We start from the raw sequence: 25,808 nt of genomic DNA on the forward strand, positions 1-25,808 counted from the left end.
TAAAATACACAATGTAAATACATAGACAAAGCCATTGGGTGAAGCATACTACACAGTAGTACAATTCAGTAGAGAAGATGTGTGAAGAGTTCAGATGAGTCCATGAGAGGGTCGTTTAGGAGTCTGGTAACAGCGGGGAAGAGACTGTTTTTGAATCTGCTAATGCGTGTTCTCAGACTTCTGTATCTCCTGCCCGATGGAAGTAGTTGGAAGAATTAATAGGCCGGGTGGGAGAGGTCTTTGATTATGCTGCTCGCTTTCCCAAGGCAGCGAGAGGTGTAGACAGAGTCAATGGATGGGAGGCTGGTTTGTGTGATGGACTGGACGGTGTTCATGACTCTTGGTAGTTTCTTACGGCCTTGGGCCGAGCATTGCCATACCAGGCTGTAATGCAGGCAGGTAGGATGCTTTCTATGGTGCATCTGTATCCTTACTGGGGGCGGTGACAAATTGAGGAGTCTCATCTGGATCAACGTTGGGGAACCTTGTGTGGAGTATGGTCATAACAACAACCATCCTGATCTCGTCCTCAGCGATAACATCTCAAAACCTCCCAGTCCTAAGAGAAGTGAGTGAGTGAGTGAGCATGTGAGGGTGAGTGAGTGTGAGAATGTTTCTGTGATATTGAGTTTTTGTGAATGTGTGCAAGAGTAAGTGTCAATGAGACTGAGTGAATGTGATAGTGATTGAGTATGACAGTGAGTGAGTGTAACAGTGAGTCAGCATGCGCATGAGTAACTGCATGTTATTGATTATGTGAGTGAGTGGGTGTGTCTGCGAGTGAGTGTGTGTAATCTGAAGAAGTGTCATACGGACTCAAAATGTTAACTCTGCTTCTTTCTCCACATATGCTGCCAGAACCACTGAGATTTTCCATAATTTTCTGTTTTTATCCCATGATTTCTCTCCTTAGTCCTGCTCACAGCCTGCAAACCTAAAACTGCCCAATTATCCCTACTCTTTGCTTCCCATCCATTAACCAATCCTCTATCCATGTTAACATCATACCCCAACTCCAAGATTCCTTATCTTCCATAATAACCTTCAGTTTGGCACCTTATCAAATGCCTTTTGGAATTTCAAGTGTGCTACATCTACTGTTCCTCTTTATCTATCCTACTAGTTCCATTCTTTAAAAAACTCTAATAGATTTGTCAAATGTGATTTCCCTTTCGTAAAGCAGTGATGTCTTTGTCATTCAATGACTTTCTAAGTGCATTGTTAACACCTCTTAATGATTGATTCCAGCATCTTCCTGATGACTGATGTCTGGCTATCTGGTTCCTTGTTTTCTCTCTCCCTCCTTTCTTGAATAGCGATGTTACATTTTCTAACTTCCAATCCACTTGACTTTTCCAGAATGCAGGGAACTTTGGAAAATCACACCATGCACATTCACTATCTCTGCAGCTATCTTTTTTAGAGTCCTCAGATATACATTATCAGTTCCAGGGAATTTGCCGCACTTTAGTCCCTTAAGGGCCTTGACAAACCATTCAACTGTGGAAAGCATCCCAGATTAAATCCACTGGTATGGTTTTTCTAATGGATTCATTTCCCTGCCTAAGCACAGGGCATTGAGGCTAATTACAGTGTCCCTAGCCCATTTCAGCTAAACCACTGAATTGAATATGGAACCTTATTGTTCTTCGAGTCTCAATCCTCTACTGGGTCTTATTTTACCAATTGAACACCACAGTAACTCATACAAATAGTGAAGTGGCCTGGAAAATATTTATCCCTCAACCAACATCACTAAATTAATTACATGTAAGTTATCACTTTGTTTGCAAACTACATTTTCTGCTTTAAAATAGTGTCAACTTTTCAAAATTACTTTACTGGACACAAAGTGCTTTGGGATGTCTGACGAGAAAAGGATAGTTCTACAAAGTGATATTGAATAGGACGAGCCTGCACTTCCTGTAGTGATCTCATTGAAAGATATGTCAATTGGGGCTACTATCAAAAAGCATTTAATAAAATGCCATACCACAGACTTGCGAGCAAATTTAGACTTCATGGAATGAAAGTCTCGCTGTGACATAAATATAACATTTGTATGAATAGGAATCAAATAGTGGTGGCGAACAGTTGTTATTTTGGATTGGAGGAACATTTACAGTGGATTTTCCCAGGGATTGATGTTAGAATCATTACTCTTCCTGATATATATTACTGACCTAGATCTTAGGATGCAGACCACAATTCCAAAATCTGTGAATGATCTGAAATTTGGAAGTATTGTGAACCATGAGGAGGATGGTATAACCATTCAAAAGGACTTGCACAAGTTGGTGGAGTGGGCAGACAATTAACAGATACAAATTAATGCAAAGAATGTGAAGTGATTCATGTTGGTAGGAAGAAGAGCAAAATAAAATGAAGGCCACTTTTCTGATGGAGGTGCAAAAGCAGAGATCTTGGTTTATATGTGCATAAATCATTGAAGGTGGAAGGATAGGTTGAAAGCGTGATTAATAAAGCAAATAGCGTCTGAGGTTTATCAATAGAGTACAAAAACAAGCAAGTTGTATTAAACCTGTATAGACACTTCTTTGGTATCAACGGGAATATCACATCTAGTTCTGGGCACCCGAACCTCAGGAAGGATATATAAGGCACAGGTGAACGTGTAGAAAAAGTTTATGAGAATGATTCCAGGGATGGGAAACTTCAATTACATAGAAAGATTGGAGAAGTTTAACTGTTCATCTTGGAAGAAGAGAAGGATGAAAGGAGATTTGATAGAGATCTTCAAAGTCATGAGGGGTCTGATCTGGACAGTGTAGGTAGGGAGAAGATGTTCCCATTGATGGAAGGTTTGAGAAACAATGCACAGAGATTTAAGGCATTTGGCTAAAGAAGCAATGGCGACATGATCTTTTTCAGGCAGAGAGCATTTAGGATCTGGAATGCATTGCCTGAGAGTGTGGGAGGCAGTTTCAATTGAAGTTTTCAAAAGGGAAATGGATAATAATCTTAAAGGGGAAGAAATTGCAGGGCTATGGTGAAAGGGCAGCGCGGTGATACTAATGCTCCTTCAGATGGCCAGTACAGACAGGATGGACCGAATGGCTTCCATCTATGATTCTATAAGATTCTGAAAGTTCTTGGTCGGGTAGGTGTTGAGAGGATACTTCCTTCGGTTGGAGAGTACAGAACTTGGGGACTTTCAGAAACTTTCAGATAAAAGGCCAACCATTTAGCACTGAGATGAAGAGAAATTTCTTCACTCGGATGACTGGGGCAGCATAGTGGTTAGCACAATTGCTTCACAGCTCCAGGGTCCCAGGTTCGATTCCTGGCTTGGGTCACTGTCTGTGCGGAGTCTGCACAGTCATGTGTGCTCCGGTTTCCTCGGGTGCTCCGGTTTCCTCCCACAGTCCAAAGATGTGCAGGTTAGGTGGATTGGCCATGTTAAATTGCCCTTAATGTCCAAAATTGCCCTTAGTGTTGAGTGGTGTTACTGGGTTATGGGGATGGGGTGGAGGTGTGAGCTTGGGTAGGGTGCTCTTTCCAAGAGCCGGTGCAGACTCGATGGGCCGAATGGCCTCCTTCTCCACTAAATTGTATGATTCTATGACTGTGAATCATTGGAATTCTCTATCCCACAATATTGTGGATGCTCAATCATTGTGGATATGGAAAGTTGGGATTTTTAAAATCTAAGGGAATAAAAGGATGTACGCTTAGGGTGGGAAAATGGAGATGAGGTCAAAGATTAACCATATTGAGCAACGGAGCAAGCCCGAAGAAGTATATGCCTACTCCATACATAGATACATAGAAGATAGGAGCAAGAGGAGGCCTTTTGGTCCTTCGAGCCTGCTCCACCATTCATCACGACCATGGCTGATCATCCAAATAGCCTAATCCTGCTTTCTCCCCACAGCCTTTGATCCCATTCTCCTCAAGTGCTATATCCAGCTGCCTCTTGAATATATTCAAAGTTTTAGCATCAACTACTTCCTGTGGTAATTAATTCCACAGGCTCACCACTCTTTGTGTGAAGAAGTGTCTCCTTATCTCTGTCTGAAATGATTTACCCTGAATCCTCAGGCTGTGACCCCTGGTTCTGGACACCTATCATTGGTAGTATTTTCCCTGCATCTACCCTGTCTAGTCCTGTTAGAATTTTATAAGTCTCCATGAGATTTCCCCCTCATTCTGCTGAACTCCAGCGAGAACAATCCCAACCTAGTCAATCTTTCCTCATATGACAGTCCCGCCATCCCTGGAATCAGTCTGGTAAACCTTCGCTGCACTCCCTCGAGAACAAGAACATCCTCCCTCAGAGAAGGAGACCAAAACTACACACAATATTCCAAGTGTGGCCTCAGCAGGGACTGCACAATTGCAGCAACACATCCCTGCTTGCACTTGAACCCTCTTGCAATGAAGGCCAACATACCATTAGCCTTCTTTACCGTCTGCTGCACCTGCATGCTTACCTTAAGCAAATGGAACACAAGGACACCCAGGTCCCACTGCACACTCCCCTCTCCCAATGTACAACCATTCAGGTAGGTAATCTGCCTTCCTGTTTTTGCTTCCAAAATCAATAACCTCACTTATCCAAATTATACTGCATCTGCCATTGGTTTGCCCACTTGCCCAACCTGTCCAGATCTTGTTGTAGGATCCCTGCATCCTCGTCACAATTCACCCTCCCACCTAATTTGGTATCATCTGCAAACTTTGAGATGTTATATTTTGTTCCCTCGTTCAAATCATTAATATATATTGTGAATAGCTGGGGCCCCAGCACTGATCCCTGTGGTACCCCGCTGGTTACTGCCTGCCAATTTGAAAAGGACCCATTAATCCCTACTCTTTGTTTCCTCTCTGCCAACCAGTTTTCTATCCACCTCAATACATTACCCCCAATCCCATGCGCTTTAATTTTGCACAATAATCTCTTATGCGGGACTTTGTCAAACGCCTTCTGAAAGTCAAAATATACCACATCGACTGGCTCCCCCTTGTCGACTGTACTGGTTACCTCTTCAAAGAATTCCAACAGATTTGTCAAGCATGATTTTCCTTTCATAAATTCATGCTAACTCTGACTGATCCTGCCACTGCTTTCTAAATGTTGCGCTATAAAGTCTTTTATTATGGATTCAGGCATTTTCCCCACTACCGATGTTAGGCTTACTGGTCTATAATTCCCTGTTTTCTCTCTACCTCCCTTTTTGAATATTGGAGTGATGTGAGCTACCCTCCAATCTGCAGGGACAGTTCCAGAGTCTACAGAATCTCGGAAGATGACCACCAATGCATCTGCTCTTTTCAGAGCCACCTCCTTAAGCACTCTGGGATACAGATTCTCAGGCCCTGGGGATTTATCCGCCTTCAACCCCATCAGTTTTCCCAGCACAATTTCTCTATTAATGTTGATCTCCCCCAGTTCTTCCCTCTAACTAAACCTTTCATTCTCCAACATTTCTGGGAACTGATTTGTGTCCTCATTTGTGAAGACAGAACCAAAGTATGTATTTAATTGCTCATCATTTCTTTTTCCCTTATTATGGGGGCAGCACGGTAGCATTGTGGATAGCACAATCGCTTCACAGCTCCAGGGTCCCCGGTTCGATTCCGGCTTGGGTCACTGTCTGTGCGGAGTCTGCACATCCTCCCCGTGTGTGCGTGGGTTTCCTCCCACAGTCCAAAGATGTGCAGGTTAGGTGGATTGGCCATGATAAATTGCCCTTAGCGTCAAAAATTGCCCTTAGTGTTGGGTGGGGTTACTGGGTTATGGAGATAGGGTGGAGGTGTTAACCTTGGGTGGCGTGCTCTTTCTGGGAGCCGGTGCAGACTCGATGGGCCGAATGGCCTCCTTCTGTACTGTAAATTCTATGAAATATTCTATGCATTCCCCTGTTTCTGTCTGTACTGGGCCTACTCTTTACCAATCTCTTTCTCTTCACATATCTGTGGAAACTCTTAGTGTCAGTCTTTCTGTTCCCTGTAATCTTCCTTTTGTACTGTACTTTCCCCTTCTTAATCAATCCCTTCGGCCTTCTTTGCTGAATTCTAAACTGCTTCCAATCCTCAGACCTATTATTTTTCTTGGCCAATCTGTATGCTCCTTCCTTGGATCGGATACTATTTCAAATTTCCTTTGTAAGCCATGGATTGGCCCTCTTACCCCCTTTGCTTTTGTGCCAGACAGGAATGAACAGTTGCTGCAGTTCCTCCATGCGTTCCTTGAATGTTTACCATTGTCTATCCACTGTCATCCCTTTAAGTAACTCTCCCCAATCTATCAAGGCCAACTCATGCCTCATATCCTCATAGTTCCCTTTATTAAGATTCAGCACCCTAATCTCCGAATCAACTATTTCACTCTCCACCTTGATAAAAAATTCAATCATGTTATGGTCGCTCATCCCCAAGGGGTCTCGTACAGCCAGATTGGCAATAATTCCTTTCTCATTACACAGTACCCAGTCTAAGATGGCCTGCTCTCCAGTTGGTTCCTCCACATATTGGTCAAGAAAACCATCCCGTATACACTCGGGAATTCCTCCTCTACGGCATTGTGGATAATTTGATTTGCCCAATCTATGAAAAGATTAAAATCACCCATGATCACCAATATTCCCTTATTACATACATCACTAATTTCTTGTTTAATGCCATTCCCAACCTCACCAGTGCAGTTTGGGGGTCTATATATATGGCACCCACCAATGTTTTTTGTCCCTTGGTATTTCTCAACTCTACCCATACAGATTCCACATTTTCAGAGCTAATATCCTTTCTCACTATCGTGTTAATTTCCTCTTTAACCAGCAGTGCCGTGCCACCACCTTTTCTTTTATGCCTGTCCTTCCTAAATACTGAGAACCCTGGGACATTCAGTTTCCATCCCTATTCACCCTGCAGCATGTCTCCATAATCACAATTATATCATACCCATTTATATCTATCTGAGCAATTAGTTCATCTACTTTATTGCAAATGCTCCGTGCATTAAGGCACAGAGCCTTTAAGTTTGTTTTAACAATGCTTGTCTTGTTCCCAATATTTTTCTCTACTGCCCTGTTTGAATGTGGTCCTTGGTTTCTCCACCTATCACTTTCCTTATTCACTTTTGTCCTTGCTCCCTCTTTCCATAACTCCATGCGTAGGTTCCCATCCCCCTGGCATTTTAGTTTAAACCCTCCCCAACCACTCTAGCAAATAGCCCCCCTGATGACATCAGTTCCAGTTCTGCCCAGGAGTAAACCGTCCAGTTTGTACAGGTCCCACTTCCCCCAGAACCGGTCTCAATGCCCCAGGAATCTGAAACTCTCCCCTGACACCATCTCTTCAGCCACGTATTCATCCAATATATCCTGTCATTTCTACTCTGACTAGCACGGTAGTAATCCTGAGATCACTATCTCTGAGGTCCGATTTCTTAACGTCCTTCCTAGCTCCCTGTATTTTGCCTTTTGGACCTCATCCCTTTTTTTACCGGTACACATGTACCGATGTGTACCACGACCACTGGCTGTTCACCCTCCCCCGCTAGAATATCCTGCTCCGAGACATCCTTGACCCTAGCACCAGGGAGGCAACATACCATCCTGGAGTCTTGTTTGCGGCCACAGAAACGCCTATCTATTCCCCTTACAATTGGATCCCCTATAACTATTGCACTGTCACACTTATCACTCCTCCTCTCTTCAGCAGAACAAACCATGGTGCCATGGTTTGGCTGTTGCTGTTTTCCCCTGAGAGGCTATTCCCCTCAACAGTATCCAAAACAATATATGTGTTCTGCAGGGGAATGGCCACAGGGGATTCCTGCACAACCTGCCTCGCTCTCTTGCTCTGTCTGGTGGTCACCCATTCCCTTCCTGCCTGCGAGTCTGAGCCTGCGGTGTGACCACCTCTCTATGCGTGCTATCCACGATACTCTCTGACTGGCAGATGCTCCACAGTGTCTCCAGCGACCACTCCAGCTCTGAAACCTGAGCTTCCAGGAGCTTTAACTAGAGACACTTCCTGCACACATGCTGTTCCTGGGGACTGGAACTGTCCCCAGCCTGCCACATGGAGCGAGAGGAGCAGACCACGCCTTGGAGCTGTCCTGCCATGATTTACTCCTTTAAATTAAACCTTTGAAATTAAACTTTAGAAAGATGTTTTTGTATCATATTAAATCCAATCCCCGTATACTATTTAATTAAATATTTTTTAAAAGCTTGAGTATTTATCCCTCTTGATCTGACAACAAATTAAAAATAGTTATTTAATTGAAATTTAAAAAGTTATTTAAATCAACCCAGGTTCGATTCCCGGCTGGGTCACTGTCTGTGTGGAGTCTGCACGTCCTCCCCGTGTGTGCGTGGGTTTCCTCCGGGTGCTCCGGTTTCCTCCCACAGTCCAAAGATGTGCGGGTTAGGTGGATTGGCCATGCTAAATTGCCCGTAGTGTCCTAATAGTAAGGTTAAGGGGGGGAGTTGTTGGGTTACGGGTATAGGGTGGATACATGGGTTTGAGTAGGGTGATCATTGCTCGGCACAACATCGAGGGCCGAAGGGCCTGTTCTGTGCTGTACTGTTCTATGTTCTATGTTCTAATAGTAATTTAAATCAACCCAAAATAGTTACTTAAGTCAAATTTTTAAAATTAAAAAAAGTAATTCAAATCAACTTAAAAATAGTAATCTAAGTCAAATCAAAACTAGTATTTAAATCCGTAACTCCAGATATTCAAATTAAGCCCAGTCTGCCTTTCAGCCAATCAGGTCACAGTTTCGTGTGACGTCACTTTACCGGGTTTTTTTTCAGTTTTGAACAAACAGCTGTCTTACCCAACAGCGCTCTTTACTGAAGTCTCGCCCTCTCTCTCTCCGCGCTCTTTACTGAAGTCTCGTCCTCTCTCTCTCCGCGCTCTTTATTGAAATCTCGCTCTCTCTCTCTCCGTGCTCTTTACTGAAGTCTCGCCCTCTCTCTCTCCGCGCTCTTTACTGAAGTCTCGCCCTCTCTCTCTCCACGCTCTTTACTGAAGTCTCGCCCTCTCTCTCTCCACGCTCTTTACTGAAGTCTTGCTCTCTGTCTCTCTGCGCTCTTTACTGAAGTGATTCCGAGTGATTCCAAGTGACTCCAACTCGTATTTGCTATGTCCTATTTTTGTTAAATGCGTTGTATAAATTCAAGTTTTCTTTCAAATGTTTTTTATTAAATAGTTTTACATATTTAAACGTTAACAAGTTCTAACGTGAAGCAACAGAGCAGAAAGAAATATGCAGAAAAGAGTGGAATTGTATACTGTACCTTCATGAACAGCTGACTCTTATTTTTTCTGTTGGTTTTTACAGATTGTTATGTACTTGGGGCAGGCCTCCAAAGACATCATTAAATGGCCTCGTCCATTATCCCCACCGGTTGTAAAGTTGGAAACAAGAGTTGATGCAGAGTATGGTATGCCATCAACCCATGCTATGGCAGCAACTGCTATCTCCTTCACATTCCTAATGGCTACAATGTACAGATACAAGGTAGGTATTCCTAAAAGGATCTCACAAATATAAAAGCACAAGTGACATCCAATAATGTGCAGCTTTAAAGGTCAATTGAAGGTTTTGCTTTTCATTAAAAGGAACCCCGGCCCTAGTTGTTAACACCTAACTACTTCCATAGTTTGCTCACAGCCTTGCTCATGTACAGGCAGACTTCAGTATTACAAGCTGAATTTCTCAAAAGTCAGCAGCATCTGATTCACAGCATTTACTGATAATAATCATTGTTTGGACATGAGGAGTTCCTTTAAATAATACCATTTGAGGTGATTTCAAAACAGAAGCACCAGATTCTACAACAGATGAAATAGCACACATATATTTTAAAGTAATGTCAAGGCAAATCTGCACCAACTCAGAATTTGTTCTATATGGGGTGGGATTCTTCGGCCCCCAGCCGCATGTTTCTCGGCGGCACGCCATTCACTGGCGGCAGGATTCTCTCTTCCCGTCGCTTGTCAATGTTATTTCCCATTGAAGCCACACCACCAGGAAACCTTCGGGAAGGGGTGTGCTGCCAGCGGGAAAGGGCATTCTCAACGGCCGGGGAACTCCAGCCATGGTGTTTATGAATCGTCTCTATTTCCGTTTGCCTTTCAAATTTGCAATCCCATTCCAAACTAATTTCTTTGCCTAACATTCTTTCAAAATCGGTAGCACAGTGGCTAGCACGGTTGCTTCACAGCACCAGGATCCCAGGTTCAATTCCTGGCTTGGGTCACTGTCTGTGTGGAGTCTGCACGTTCTCTCCATGTCTGCGTGGGTTTCCTCCAGGTACTCCGGTTTCCTCCCACAAGTATCGAAAGACATGCTGTTAGGTCATTTGGACATTCTGAATTCTCCCTCTATGTACCCGAACAGGCGCCGGAATGTGGCGACTAGGGGATTTTCACAGTAACTTCATTGCAGTGTTAATGTACGCCTACTTGTGACAATAATAAAGATCATTAGAATCATTGAATCATAGAATTTACAGTGGAGACGGAGGCCATTCAGCCCATCGAGTCTGCACCGGCACTTGGAAAGAGCACCCTACCCTATCCCCGTAACGCAGTAACCCCACCCCATCTTTTTGGACACTAAGGGCAATTTAGCATGGTGAATCAACAAACCTGCTCATCTTTGGACTGTGGGAGGAAACTGGAGTACCCAGGTGAAACCCACGCAGACACGGGGAGAATGTGCAGACTCCACACAGACAATGACCAAGCCAGGAATCGAACCTGGGACCCTGGAGCTTGAAGCAACAGTGCTAACCACTGTTCTATCGTGCTATAATAATATAATTATTCTAATAAAAATGTCAGCTGAGACTAACATTAATAGTTGGCATGAACCTGTACTTGCTGGCTGAGAAAAATTCTATTTTCTGTTCTTGTATGAAACTTGTATGCTCACATTCTCTATTTCTGTTCCAATAATATCCATATGCCTCGACTCATCCACTTAAAAATGTATTTCTGGTATCCAGGAGCAATTGGCACTTTCCAATTTTCCTTTTGTGCCTTTAAAAATATTGCGCCAGAACCTTCCGTGTTGCTCCTTAGTGGGTTTGTTTTCATATTCCATTCTCATCAGGACACAATTTTTTCACCCTTTTGTCACAAATATAAATTGATAAGATTGATATGTTTTTGGACTTTCTTAAATTTAGGATGAAATGGAAGAATGAAGTGTCATATGACCTGTTCTGAATACTGTTTGGCAATCAGCTATGGTGGCTTGGTTGTTGGAGGCTAAAGAGGGGACAGGGTGGGGGTGGGGGTGGGGGTGGGGGTGGGGGGGGGGGGGGGCAGCTTGTCTTACTGGGAAGGAGGTGTGATATATTCACACATGTAAACAATAACCTAGCATATAAACTGATAGTTCAGTAAACTATGCATCTCCAAGTCTCACAGGGAGGTATTATGTTAGGTTTGTAAATGATTATATTTCAAACTATCTATTTAATTCCAAGATAGGATGGAGTTGGGGCCGGTTTAGCTTACTGGGCTAAATCGCTGGCTTTTAAAGCAGACCAAGCAGGCCAGCAGCACGGTTCGATTCCCGTACCAGCCTCCCCGGACAGGCGCCGGAATGTGGTGACTAGGGGCTTTTCACAGTACTTCATTGAAGCCTACTCATGACAATAAGCGATTTTCATTTGTTCATTTTCAGTTGGGTGTACAGGAGAGAGTTACTCAGCATTTCTACCTAAATACAAAGCCCGTTTGATTCACATTGCCATGGAGATGGGCTTTGAGAAAGGAACATTACATAGAATTGCATTGTCTATTTATTTTTCCATAAGATATCCCTGAACCTTACAGGTTATTCTGCAAAAATCAGAGAGTGAGCAGAATGAGGCAGCCAGTCTGCATTGTTCACCACGCTGAGTGCATATGGAAGCTCATGCTCAAATTAAGGAGGACAAGTTTGTGAGGTTTTAAATGGGGCTGGAAGAGTCATTAGATTTGGTTAGTGGGAGGAATCTCTAGGGTAATCTTCATCATGAAAATCAGTTTGGGGATTAGAAGTTATCCGGCTGGAAAAGGGAAAAGGAAGCAAACCACTGGGAGTTGAGACTAACTTTTCTCTGTTTCCTGGAGAATTAAGTATTCACATTAGCCGCAGAGTAAAGTATAACCATGGCTGGAGATTTTCGGTCATGTTAAAAGTTAAATTTGAAAAATATTTCTGTAGTCTAGCCTAAACAAATAGTGTTTAGTCAATGTTGTTTTGAGTTCCTTTGTTAAAGTAAAAGTTTTCAAACTTGAAATTTAGTTGTGTAATCCTTCCAGTCAGTTACTAACAATCTAAATATATTTTTTAAAGTTATCGGTCTCCACGGCTATCATAAGACTTCCATTTCTTTTGAGTGGGGGGGGTGGTTGCAGATTGGGAAACACAAAAGGAGAAAACATCAACCATTATTAAAAAGTACATTTCCCCATGCTTCATATCACCAGTCAAGAGGACAGCCAGTGTTATGATCCCAGGGGCGGAATTCTCCAACCCCCCACAGGGTCAGGGAATCGCCCGGGGCCGGCATAAATCCCACCCCCATCGTGGCCGGAATTCTCCGCCACTCGGGAATTGGCGGGGGCGGGGGCGGGAATCGTGCCCCGCCAGTTGGCGGGCCCCCCACGCCGGTCAGCGGGCCCCTCCCACGGCGATTCTCCAGCCCGCGATGGGCCGAAGTCCCGCCGCTGTCAGGCCTCTCCCGCCGACGTTGTTTAAACCACCTCTGGTACCGGCGGGAGCAGGCGGCGCGAGCGGGCCCCGGGGTCCTGGGGGGGGGGGGCACGGGGCAATCTGACCCCGGGGGGCGCCCCCACGGCGGCCTGGCCCGTGATCGGGGCCCACCGATCGGCGGGCAGGCCTGTGCCATGGGGGCACTCTTTTTCTTCCACCGCCGCCACGGCCTCCACCATGGCGGAGGCGGAAGAGACCCCCTCAATCCGCGCATGCGCTGGGGTGACGTCAGCGGCTGCTGACACTCCGGCACATGCACGGACTCACGCTGACTGGCGAAGGCCTTTCGGCCAGCCCTGATGCCGGTCGGCGTGGCGCCAAAGGTCATTGGCAGGTCGGCGGAGCAGGAGCCACTCCGACGCGGGCATAGCCTCTAAAGGTGCGGAGAATTCCGCACCTTTGGGGAGGCCCGACGCCGGAGTGGTTCTCACCACTCCGGTACACCGGGAGCCCCCGCCAGGCCGGGTAGGGGAGAATCCCGGCCCAGATCTTTCTCTATCCTTTCTAACACTCTTTCTGAAACTATCCACGAAGAGACATGCCAGGTTAGCTTAGAAAATGACTACATCATTATAACAACCTTCAGGGTATATGTGTGCATTTTGATAATTTCATGTTAAAGAAAATATAAAAGCTAATTAAATATAATTCCAGATGGATTTTGTTCTGTCTTGTTCCTTCTTAAATAAAAAGCTATCTGAACAAAATGATTTTTGTTTGGCAAAGGCAAATTGTTAAATGCTGATGGTAATGAATGATTGAATTAGATATATTGCTTACTAAACTAAATCTAATTAGACTTAAGCAGACAGTTTGTAACTAAATCTTACCACGGTGTCAGTTATTGATCAGTTCCTCTGTCCTTTAAGTGGACATTTCCTTCTCCAGGAACCAGTCCAAAACTATTCTCAGCTCCCAATGGCTTGATTCCCTTTTCCATTTCTAGACAGATAACCTTTAATCCATGAACCTATTTTTATGATGAGGGTTACCCTGGACATCCCTCACTTGCACCACAGCTAAATGAATCTTCCAGCGATGTTTAAATCCTCATAAACATGGTCTCTTCAATCCAAGCATGAGCTCCCACCTGTATTCGGCATGGTGAACAACAGAGCCTGGCTACCTCTCTCTCTCTCTCTCTCAGGTTTTTTCAGACTGACCTGTCTGTAAGGCTCAGGGATATCTTAAGAAAATAGCATGTAACCTGATACTGCAATGGCATCCCATGGTCTATTCCCCTCTCAAAGCACATCCTCATGGCAATGTCCATGGCATGGGCCTTGCATCCAGGTAGAAATGCTGAGTAGCTATCCTGTAAACCCCCAACTTGATTCTATCTTGGAATTTGATAGATAGTTTCAAGTATAACTGTTTACTGAGTCTAAGTCACAAGGTCCTGGATTTAAGTCCCTGATTTGACTACCGATATCAAGGCTGACACTCCAATTCAGTACTGAAGAAGTCCCAGACTGCCAGACCATCTTCCAATCAGGCCCCATCAGTTATCTTAGAGGGACATAAAACATCCCATGGTACGGTTTTGCAAAAAAGCGTAGGAATTTTCCTCAGACTCCAGACAAAGATTCATTGCTCAATCACAAAAACAAAGAATCTAGTCATTATTGCATTGCTATTTGTGGTACCTTGGCTACTGTATTTCCTATATTACAAACAGTGACTACACTTAAAAAGTACTTAATTGGACGTGAAAAGCTTTGAGATGGCTGGTGGTCACGAAAAACACTATGCAAGTGCAAACCTTTCATATTTAGTTAAGCACGAACAAAAACATTGTAAGCTGATTAAATGTTATTTAAAATGTGTTTCAAAGGCATAGTATGTCTGAGTTGTACTGTACATTATATCTATACCCAAAATTCAGCATCTAATTGTTTTTAAATTAAACAGAGCAATTGTGAACAATTTTTATGAGTGAAATAAAATTGATTACTTTTTTTTGTCTTTTGAGTAACAGTTCCGACAAATAGAAATTTGTGAGAATTGGCACTTGGCTGAAACAATGACTTGCACATTCGAAGGTTGTTCATTTTTATCACATCCACATCAGACTCTGCAGTAAGATTGCTTTGAGGCAGTGTTTACTTGGTGATGTCAAAATACCATCATCATATCATAACTTGGGTTAATAGCGTGAAAACAGTTCTTATTAATGAGTGGTAAATTGTGACTGATTATTCACTGTGGTCGCATTTAGAATCAAAAATATTACTTTCCTGCAACTTTTATGCAGAAAATGAATGCATTAAAGTACACAAATACCATTTAGTTATGTTACCTTTTAATTGCATTGCACTAATTTAGGGTACATCTTCCAAGGATCAAAATAGATGATAAAATCCTATTGATCATTTTTATTAATGTTAACGATTGAATAAATATTGCAGGAATAAACAGCAATAGTATCATAATGTATCCATCAGCATAACACCATAGAAGGTCACATAAAGCAAAATTGAATATTTACAAAGTAACCATTTAATATTTTCATTGTTCTCTTTAAAACACAATTTAATCTTCTTGAGCCTCGTACAATAAATCTGTATTTAATAGGTTTATCAGTCCTTAAAAGTTGTTGATTTAATCAACTTTACTTTGTTTAACCATATGAATGCGGCAAATGGTTATTTACTAGGTCAGTATTTGATGACAGCACAGTGCCAAGTTCACACAGCCATGAGTTTAATCCATGTCAAATACTCTCCATACGTTATTTATTGTTTGCGCTAATTATATTTGCAGCAAAATTTAAGGTCTCTCTGGCCAAGGAAATAAAAACAAAAGAAATAACTTGATAGTTTGTTGGATGAAGCAGTGACATGTGTGGGAATGTATTGGTAATCTCACACTGGCCCAGGGTCTCAGAATAAAAATAATTCCTTAGTACCACTCCAGAGACGACAAGAATTGTATGAATATTTTTCTCCCATTTATGTTCTCCCTGGATGAAGTTCCCAAGCCGTTGAGGGTGTTCTTGAAATGGCCACCAGGAAGTGTGCCAGGGTGAGTCACACAGCTTCACTCACTTACTGAGCAACCTTTACAAAAAATATATCCCATACTTGTCAAAGTGAACACAGAATTGTTTGTAGTTGTATGCCTGATTCTTGCTAATCTATGGCACATTGCCTACTTCCATCATTCACTAAATTGAAGTATCCATGACCTTTACCCCAGTGACAACAGTCAGAATACTACACGTGTCATTATAGATTTTCTTAAATCAACAAATGTCCAGTGGAATTGCAGTGATTTTGTTCCTTTTACAGTCTGTTAAAGGCATATGTCATGCATACTAATTTGCTCATCAGACAATTGTCGAGCCCTCATGGTGTTACAAGTTTGGTTATTTGTCCTTACCTTTGTATTTTTTACAGCAATTTAATACCATCGTGGGGCATTCTTTTTCATTTATTGGTCATAACATACTATTAACATAACACGCTACTATCAAACTGGGACATCATATTTTTAAATACATATTTTAATATTATGTATTTTATATATATTAATTTAATTTGAATTTAATCAGTTATCTCAGTGAAATTTGCTGTTCTGAATAATTAATCCAGTCCATTAATAGATTTGATTTGCCTGATTTACAGTATTCAGTTGCACTCGGACTAATGGCTTCCACGGTGCTGTCTGCTCTGGTCTCACTCAGCAGGCTCTACACAGGAATGCATACTGTGCTGGTAAGACGTCAATTCCCTTTATTACTAAGTTAGCTCCCACCAGATGAAAAATAACTAACAGAAGCACAAAAGACCAAATGATGATATTGCACTTCAAAGGGCTAAAAATAATTTGGAAACAAGTTAATTAATTTTCAACTAGTACGGTAATTATACTTGAAAGAATACCTTTTCTAACTCTGGGCACATTCTGTTATTAATACATCAGTAAAGGATTGACAGACTGAGTCTCTGCACTTGAAAAATGAAGGCTTGGGGTGACTAACAGTGGTCTTCAAAATGATGAAAGATTTTGATTGAGTGGATGTGGGGTGGGAGGGGGGGGGGGGGGGATGTTTCCTCTTGTGTGGAAGACAACAGCTAGAGTCCACCACTATCAAATAGGTTATCTGAAAGGGAATTTAGAAGCAACTATTTTACCCAAAGAGTGGTAAGGATGTGGAACAGTGGAATGTGGAACCTCACCACAGAGAGTGGTCGAAGTAAATTGTATGGATAAATTTAAGGGGAAGTGACAGATTAAAATGAGGAAAGATGGGCGGAGGTTCGAGTGGAGCATAAAACACCGACAAGGACTGGTTGGGCGAAATGGTCTTTTAGTGTGCCCTAAATCCCATGTAATTTGTGCAATCTTAATGCACGTGTAGAATATTCCCAATTAAAAGGTATTCTGAGTCAGATATGTAATTTGTGTGTCAAAAAACAAAGTTCAGCTACCCAGCAATCTAATGGGTCAAAAATGGTGTGTTATTGTGCACTAAACATTCGATCCAAGAAGCACACAAATTGGCCAAGAAAAACAACAGGTTTGAGGATTGGGATCAGTTTAGAGTTCAGCAAAGAAGGACCAAGGGATTGATTAAGAAGGGGAAAATAGAGTATGAGTGTAAGCTTGCAGGGAACAGAAAATTGACTGTAAATTTTTCTATAGGTGCGTGAAGGGAAAAAGATTGGTAAAGACAAATGTAGGCCCCTTACAGTCAGAAACAGGGGAATGTATAATAGGGGACAAAGAAATCAACAGGATTTGCTTTGCGAGTTTGAAGCTTGTCAACTTTTCTGGTAGTTGCAGAATGAGGCACTTAAGTTGCATTGTGTCAACTTAAGGGTCTCAATTAGCATCAGGTTGGAAAGGCCCCCCCACCCCAGCGTCCACTTCCAAATTTGCCTCGGCCATTAAATTCCGTCCATTGTCAAACAATGACAGAATCAGGTTTAGCCATCCCTTGCCAAATAGCACCAACACTTAACATCTATGGGCACACAAGAGGAGTGAGCAGTTTAACAGCACTGCTAGAATCATGAGGTTGTGATCCAAGATGTGTCACCGCCTTTAAGAGATAAGAGGAATAAAATTCAGGAAAATAATATTAGATTTCAACCCTAATGATTGCTAACTTTAGTTGTCAAGATTTTACTGTAGTCCGTACCCAACATGACAGAAAGAGTGTTAATTCTTTTGTTGATTTTTTCAAAAATATACCACTGAAGTAACTTTAATAACAGTTTACTGTCAATGTATGCTAATTCTGTTTATGTCAATTTTCAGGATGTGATCTGTGGAGTCCTGATTACTGCAGTGCTTATGACTCTTACATATCCTTTCTGGGACATTCTCGACAATTTCCAATTAACCAGTCCCCTAACCCCCATCATCGCAATTGTTATGCCCTTTTTCATGAGTTATACCTATCCAGAGTTAGACCACTACAGCCCAACCAGAGGGGACACCACCATTATCCTGGGTGTTGCATCAGGATGTACAGTTGGATTTTGGATGAACTATCAGTACGGTCGAACATATGAGCCTACAGGATCTCTCCCATTTGAAATACCTTCTATAACGCTGCAAATTGTGTCATTGGCCATTGCACGCTTTCTCATCGGAATTATTGTTCTTGTTGCTACTCGTCAAGTTGTCAAAACTCTTTCCCTCAAAGTACTGTATGCTTGGTTTGATGTTGCAGGACATGATATGCAAGCTAGGAAAAGACTGGAGATTGAAGTACCATATAAATTTGCAACATATTCATCTATTGGCTTCAATGCAACAGTAGTAGTGCCTTTGCTCCATCAATTACTTGAACTACTCTGAGGATTGCGAGTGGATAGAGTTTCTCTGTAAATATGGGTCTGAGATGCATTTAATGTGTTGATGAAGACCTAATGGAAAGAAATTTCCTGCAAACACTATCAGGACACAACTTCCTATTTAAATATTTTTAGTATTGTTATTTTAGTATTTAGTATTTTAGATAGATTCATGCTATTGTAGATTTTTATTCAGCAGGACAGCTATGCAAAATAAACTAACAGTAAAGAGAAACAACAAGTTGTACTATGTGAGAAGAGGGCGCTGATTGGTTGGCAAGTGTACTATGATTGGCAGAGGCATTGCCATGGCGAATGCAGCAGTGAACAATTAACAGCTAAATACCAAGCTTTTATTTCAAATTCAAATATTTGAAATATAGGTCAATCCTGATTGATCAAGGCATTGCCATGACCAATGAACTAGGGAATGACTGACCCTAAGCTTTTGTTCAGTTGGAAAAAGAGAGGGCACTGAACATACATAGAACATACAGTGCAGAAGGAGGCCATTCAGCCCATCGAGTCTGCACCAACCTACTTAAGCCCTCACTTCTACCCTATCCGCAGAACCCAATAACCCCTCCTAACCGTTTTGGGCACCAAGGGCAATTTAGCATGGCCAATCCACCTAACCTGCACATCTTTGGACTGTGGGAGGAAACCAGAGTGCCTGGAGGAAACCCACGCAGACACAGGGAGAACGTGCAGTTTCCGCACAGACAGTGACCCAGCGAGGAATCGAACCTGGGACCCTGGCGCTGTGAAGCCACAGTGCTAGCCACTTGTGCTACCGTGCTGCCCACTGTGTGTGAATATATGTGACTTCTACCTTACTTGTGGCTCACTTATACATGCTAGAAGACACATATATTCATACATAAGGCCCAGTCCTTTACAGACAGGAGGCGTATGTCCATGCATTACATCTTTTCCAACCAAACAAAAGCTTGGGGACAGCCATTCTCTAGTTCATTCATTCACCAGTGCAATACCTTGGCCAATCATAGTTGACCTGTCTGGTTTGCATTTGAAATAAAAGCTTGGCATTTAACAGTTAATTGTTCACTGCTGCATTTTCCATGGCAATGCCTCTACCAATCAGACTCCACTTGCCAACCAATCAGTTCTTCTATCCATTTCATAAGTAACGTATTTAACTTTTGATTATGCTCTGAGTATGTATTGTTGTGATAATTTAGCCAAACTATCTGAATTCCTGTAGCACCTTTAACACTTATAACAACATTCCAGAGTGTTTCAGTCATAAGGATGTGAGGGTGGAGAGACAGCAGAATAATTACCCGTTTATTATTAGTCAGGCATAACCAAGCAAAGGTGTAGCAATTAAATTATGAACGCAATGTACTCTGGAAAATGTTACTTAAAACAATTAATTAAAACTTGTCAATAAAGCATACCCATCTCAAATGTCCCTTTTCTGTTCAAAGTCCCTGGGCATGTTGTTGCCTTTGAAATATGTGCCCATCTTTTCTGGAACTCTGGTTGAATCTCTCGAATTAGGTTTTCACCTCTGTCATCATGCCAAAACAACTCTTATCAAAGTCATAAATGACATCCCATTTGACTGTGACAACGATATTCCGTCCCTACTTAGCCTTACCGACCTATCTTTAGCCTTTGGCATATTTGATCACATCATCCTGCTTCAACTCCTTTCCACAGTATCTAGCTGGGTGGCACTACATTCACCAACTCCCATTTTTCACGATGCAATTGCAAAACATAGAATCGCATGCAATGACTTCCCTTCTTGCCCTCACACAGTTAATTCTGGATCTATATTTATTCCCCTTCTATTCCTCATGTTCATGCTGACCCTCATTGACATTATCCGGAAACACAGCACATGGGTGCTGGTGACTAACAGCACACACACACACACCTCACCACCACCTCTCTACCCCTCCACTGTCTCTAAATTGTCAAACTGCTTGTCCGATATTCAGTGCTAAATGAGCAGAAATTCCTCCAATTAAACTGGGCTAAAACGCTGTCTTTTAAAGAAGACCAAGGCAGGCCAGCAGCACGGTTCAATTCCCGTACCAGCCTCCCCGAACAGGCGCCAGAATGTGGCGACTAGGGGCTTTTCACAGTAACTACTTTTGAAGCCTACTTGTGACAATAAGTGATTTTCATTTTTATTTCATTTCATTTCATTGGGAACACTAAGGCCATTGTCTTTCATCCATGCCACAAACTCTGCATCCTAGCCAATAATTCCACCCCTCTCGATGGAAACTGCCGAGGATGAACCAGACTGCAGCCTCAATGTTATTTTTGAGATGAGCTTTCAACCACATATCTCCGTTTTCACTAAGACCGCCTACTTCCACCTCCTTAACAGTGCCACATTCTGCCCAGCTCTTTTGTTAATGAACTCTCCATCATGCCTTTATTCCAGTCAGACTTGACTATCCTAACCCACTCTTGACTGGCCTCGCACATTTTCTCCCTGGGAAACATGAGATAATCTAAAACGACTGCCTATGTACTAATGTGCAACAAATCCTGTTCAACCCAGTTCTCACTGTCTACATGTGTTCCTGGTGAAGCAACACCTCGACTTTAAAACTCTCATATTTTATTCAAATCACTCCATGATCTGGTCTTCCCAATCTCTGTAATCTCCTGCAGTCCCTCAACCCTCCCAGATATTCACACTCCTCTCACTCTGGCTCTGGAGCATCCTTGCTTTTATTACTCATCCATTGGTGGCCATATCTTCAGCTCCTAACCCCTAAGCTCCGGAATTCCCTCCCTACAGCTCTCTGCCTGACTCCCTCACTTTCCTCAATTAAGATACTCTTTAAAACCTGCCTCTTTGATTCAGCACATCTGACCAAATATCGCCGCCTGGCACTCAGAGTCATATTTAATTTATACTGTGTCAGTGAAGCACCATAGGATCTTTTAATCTGTTAAAGTTGCTACATAAATACATGTTTTTGTTGCAGACCCCATTTAAAATTGGAATTATTGCAATGTAAAACTATCAGTAAAGACCTCTGCGTATGTTGTGGAAATGCATGATATGAAGGGCTCTTAAGATGGTACATACTGAATGCATGAAATAAATCCTTGGCAATTCTACAGTGAACTACAACCTTGATTATCTTATTGATCATTCCTGTGTCATGCGCTGAAATAATGCAGGCTGTGGTAGCACGGCCCCTTTAAGGTGTGATTGTTCACAGTCCACGTGACGTCCCTGGGACACATTGCTTGGGAACACACAAACCAAAGGCAAGGAAGTGTGTGGATACAGGGAGCAAGGGACCTGGAATGTGAGCCAGGGAGTCAAGGAGTAAAGAAAGACTTATTGTCGCTGTGCCTGTGTTTTACCATATTGTTGTTTGAATAAGTCACTTTGTGATTTAAGCAGCCTCCTCATTGATACCTTGTGCCATTACACAGGTGACATCAACAATCACAGTATCCAAAGAAAACTATTCGCAGAAATAAAAATATCCCTGGAAAAAGCGATAGGCATCGCTCAAGTCACTGAATATGCTGAAGTGGATGATTGCAAGATACAGAGCTTGCAGGAATGTGAGGTGAATCAACTCTGGAGGGGGACACTGTTGGACAAGGACCCGAGTGGCAGGCACAGAGGAGGTTGAACTGAGAAACCAGGAGCAGGATCGTGGGCAGAAGCTAAAGGAAAAAATGGGCCATCAACTCAGGAATTCTGATAAGTGTTCCAGATGAGGAAGGAGATTACCCTCAGGATCTGTGTCATGTAAAGATTTTGGGCTAGATTCTCCAATTTTGAGTCTATGTCTGGAGCATGTATCTAGTATTGCGACCGCAAAATCGGCACCACCTCCACACCGATGCTCCGCCTGGTGGGGTCTAGCAGCCATGCTACGTAAAACCCCTGGCTTTGCCTGCAGATATGGACAGAGAATTGCCAGGTCCATGGCCACGCAAGTACACGGCGGTGACCTGCAGGGGTCACGCCGTACATGACAATGGACCCACCCTACTAGCTAGTGCTCCCCTGCAACCTCCCTCGCCACCCCAGACAAGCTTCCATCAGTCCCCCAACCCATCGCATTCGCTTCCCAATCATTAATCTATGTAGAAAGAAGATACTCGCAAATTGAAAAAGAGGGCCTGTCAGTGGTAAACAGCGTAAAATATTTGCATCAATGTTGCTGGTCTCCGTTTTACCATCATTACTGATCACAAACCATCATTGGGATTACTCTGGGAGGATAAGCTGATTCCGCCCATTGCTTTGGCTCAGATGCAGAGGTAGGCTCCATTTTTGGCAGCCTATAGATATGTTTTTCAAGCTGTGGAGATGCCGCTGTTGGACTGCGGTGAGCACAGTAAGAAGTCTTACAACACCTGAGGAAGGAGCAGTGCTCTGAAAGCTAGTGATTTGAAGCAAACCTGTTGGACTTTAACCTGATGTTGTAAGACTTCTTACTATGTTTTTCAAGATCGGCCAGGGACTCAGATTTCCAATGCTGATTTCCAATGCTTGGAAGAGTGTGAACCTCAGCAGACAACATTGTCAGAGACTCCTCACACCCAGGCTTTGCCCTCTTCCAGACCCTTCCATCAGGCAGAAGATACAGAAGTCTGAAGACTCGTACATCCAGACATAGGAACAGCTTCTTCCCCACAGCTACGACTCCTCAGCGACTCTCCCTAGGACTGATCTGTTCCCTATAAGACACTAATCACAACACCCTATGCCGCTCTTCTTAATATCCTATTTGCTTTGTTATTTTGCCCTTGTTCCGTACTGTAACTAAATACTTATTTGTCGATGTACTGTGTCCTTTTTCGCATTCGCTGTAACTATCTACTTTTTTTTTGTCTACCGTATACGTACTATGTACCTTTCTTTGGCTCCAGAAAAATGCTTTTCACTGCACTTCAGCACATGTGACACTAAATAAATCAAAAAAATCAACAACAAAAATCAAATCTATGTCAAGGAAGTGTGTGGGTCTGGGGAGCAAGGTGACCTGGGAGTGTAAGCCTGAGCGCCAAAGAGTAAAGACCTGTATTGTAGTTGCTGTGCCTGTCAATAATTTTCCTCATTGTTGCTTTAATAAATCGCTTTGTGATTTTAGCAACCTCCTCGATGATACCTTGCTCTATTGTAATGATTGCCAATTTTTCTTATTTCTTTTGAAATTATTATTATTATTACTTTTTGAAATCTGTACGAGAATAGTAGTGACATTTGTACCCTAATCATAATAGATTTTAAAAATTCCTTTCGGCATGTGGGTGTCGCTGGCTAGACCAGCATTTGTTCATCCCTAGTTGCTCTTCAGAAGGTGGTGGTAAATTGCCTTCCTGTACCGCTGTAATCCCTGAGGAGTAGGTACATCCACAGTGCTGTTAAGGGGGGATTTTGATCCAGCGACAGTGAAGGAATGGCAATATATTTCCGACTCAAGTTGATGAGTGACTTGGAGGGGAACCTCCAGGTGGTGGTGTTCCCAGGTATCTGCTGCTCTAAAAGATCATAGTTTTCGAAGGTGCTGTAATCCTAGAACAGTCAAGTGGGAAAAGGGAAACTGATCAGCTGCAGGAGGTGGTTCGGGGGATTTTCCCCAATCGCATAAATGATCTGGTCCCAAGCCAAGCAGACAAATATAAACAAGGAGACAAGCACCCCAGCTGGCTGAACTAGCAGATCTTGCTCTCTGAAACCGTATATGGAAATCTGTCTAGATGGAGAGGATCTCAGCCAAGCCTCCTTAATAAAGGCACCGCAGGCTTACCCTGAATTAAAGCGGATAGCACAGACTGACATTTCTGAGGAGGAAGCTGCCCCGGTCTCTGAGTGCATTGACTTGCAACTCAGGGCATAAAGTGCAAGTGGAGACCCCTTGGGAGACCTGCAAACGAGGAATGAACAGTGCTCCACCAGACTGTAATGCCCACAAAATATCGTAAGGAAATTTGACAACTTACATAAGCTATTCCAATTGTTCGACATGTGGGTACCCACAAAACCTTAGCCTGCCGAAGCAGATATTTTTCTGGCTTTGTCTACAGTCCACTGTGGTTGCAGACCACAGAACCTGCCACATGTGTCAGGTTGCAGGGAACCCCCAGACCACAATAACACCCGCACAAGGCCATTTAAACCTTTAAACCAAATCCTGACTGTGTTAGGCCGCTACTCAAAACCAGGACAGACTATCCTCTTATAATATACCTGGCCACCCAGTTCCCTGATGCTATTCCTTTCAAAATGATCATAGCAGGGCTCACACAGTCCTTTACCCAGTACTGCTCTCCAAAAGTGACTCATTCGGATCAGGGGACAGATTTAATTTCCTGTGTGTTTTAGGTCGTCCACAACCTGGGAATAACCCATCTTAAATTGTCAGCCTACCCCCCTCAATCCCACAGGGCGAAAGAGCAATATCCCAGACCCTGAAAATGATGAATCAGGAATCCATTGCCTCAAATACCCACAGAATTGGTACTTTTCCTTATGTTCGGCACAAGGGGCTCCTCTAATAAGTCCACTATCTTGAATCCGTTTGAATTAATTTACAGGCCTAAGGTGTGTGGCCCCCCCTGAAATGATTAAAATATATTTCCGAGCCAAGGGAAGGCATCACCTTCTGGGAACGACTCTATAATATCTATGCTGTAGCCAAGGAACATTTCAAAGCCCCCAGCAGGTCATGGGCAGGTTGGCAGATAGTAGAACAGGTCCTAGTGCCACAGCCAACAGATTCTTGCAGGGTCAAATTTAGTATTCTGTAGCGGGTGGTCAATAGGACCAGCAAGGTCAATTATTTGGTTCACGCCTCTGAAGCGCCAGTTACGCCATTAATACATGTTAAAGAAATATCCCAACCAAGAGCCCAGTCAACCAGAGGGCTTACCAGAGGGTAGAGGATTGCCGGGGAGAGTCAGATGAGGAGGAGGGACTGGAGAACTGCAAGGTCAAACCCTCACGGTTAGGCTGGCAAACACAAATTCTGGAAAATCTAAATACCCTATTAACTAAAAGTTGCTCTGTTCAAGTTAAAGAAATCTGTAGGGCCCAAATGGAAGGAACCCCATCGACAGAGAACGATATGGACGTAGGAGATAGCCCACCGATAAAGCAAAATCCATATTGATTGATCCCTGAAAAGCTGGCTCAGGTCAGACACGAAATTAGATACATGCAAGGCAATGATGTAATACAGCTCAGCCAAAGCAGTTGGAGCTCCCCCATTGTACACATCCCT

At 43.0% G+C, this 25,808-nt stretch overlaps 1 protein-coding gene across 1 annotated transcript in view; it reads left to right on the top strand.

The window, feature by feature from the left end:
* The window catches only part of sgpp2 (sphingosine-1-phosphate phosphatase 2), a 66,702-nt gene extending 47,869 nt beyond the window's left edge, over positions 1-18,833 (top strand). Inside the window, exons 3-5 of the mRNA XM_038816980.1 lie at positions 9,320-9,499; positions 16,381-16,470; positions 18,020-18,833. Of these exons, the coding sequence (XP_038672908.1) occupies positions 9,320-9,499; positions 16,381-16,470; positions 18,020-18,565 (816 nt within the window). The 3' untranslated portion in view covers positions 18,566-18,833. The remainder of the gene's footprint in view (positions 1-9,319; positions 9,500-16,380; positions 16,471-18,019) is intronic.
* The last annotated feature ends 6,975 nt before the right edge of the window (positions 18,834-25,808 follow it).

This window comes from Scyliorhinus canicula, chromosome 13 (genome assembly GCF_902713615.1).
Source record: "Scyliorhinus canicula chromosome 13, sScyCan1.1, whole genome shotgun sequence".
Lineage (NCBI taxonomy): Eukaryota > Metazoa > Chordata > Chondrichthyes > Carcharhiniformes > Scyliorhinidae > Scyliorhinus > Scyliorhinus canicula.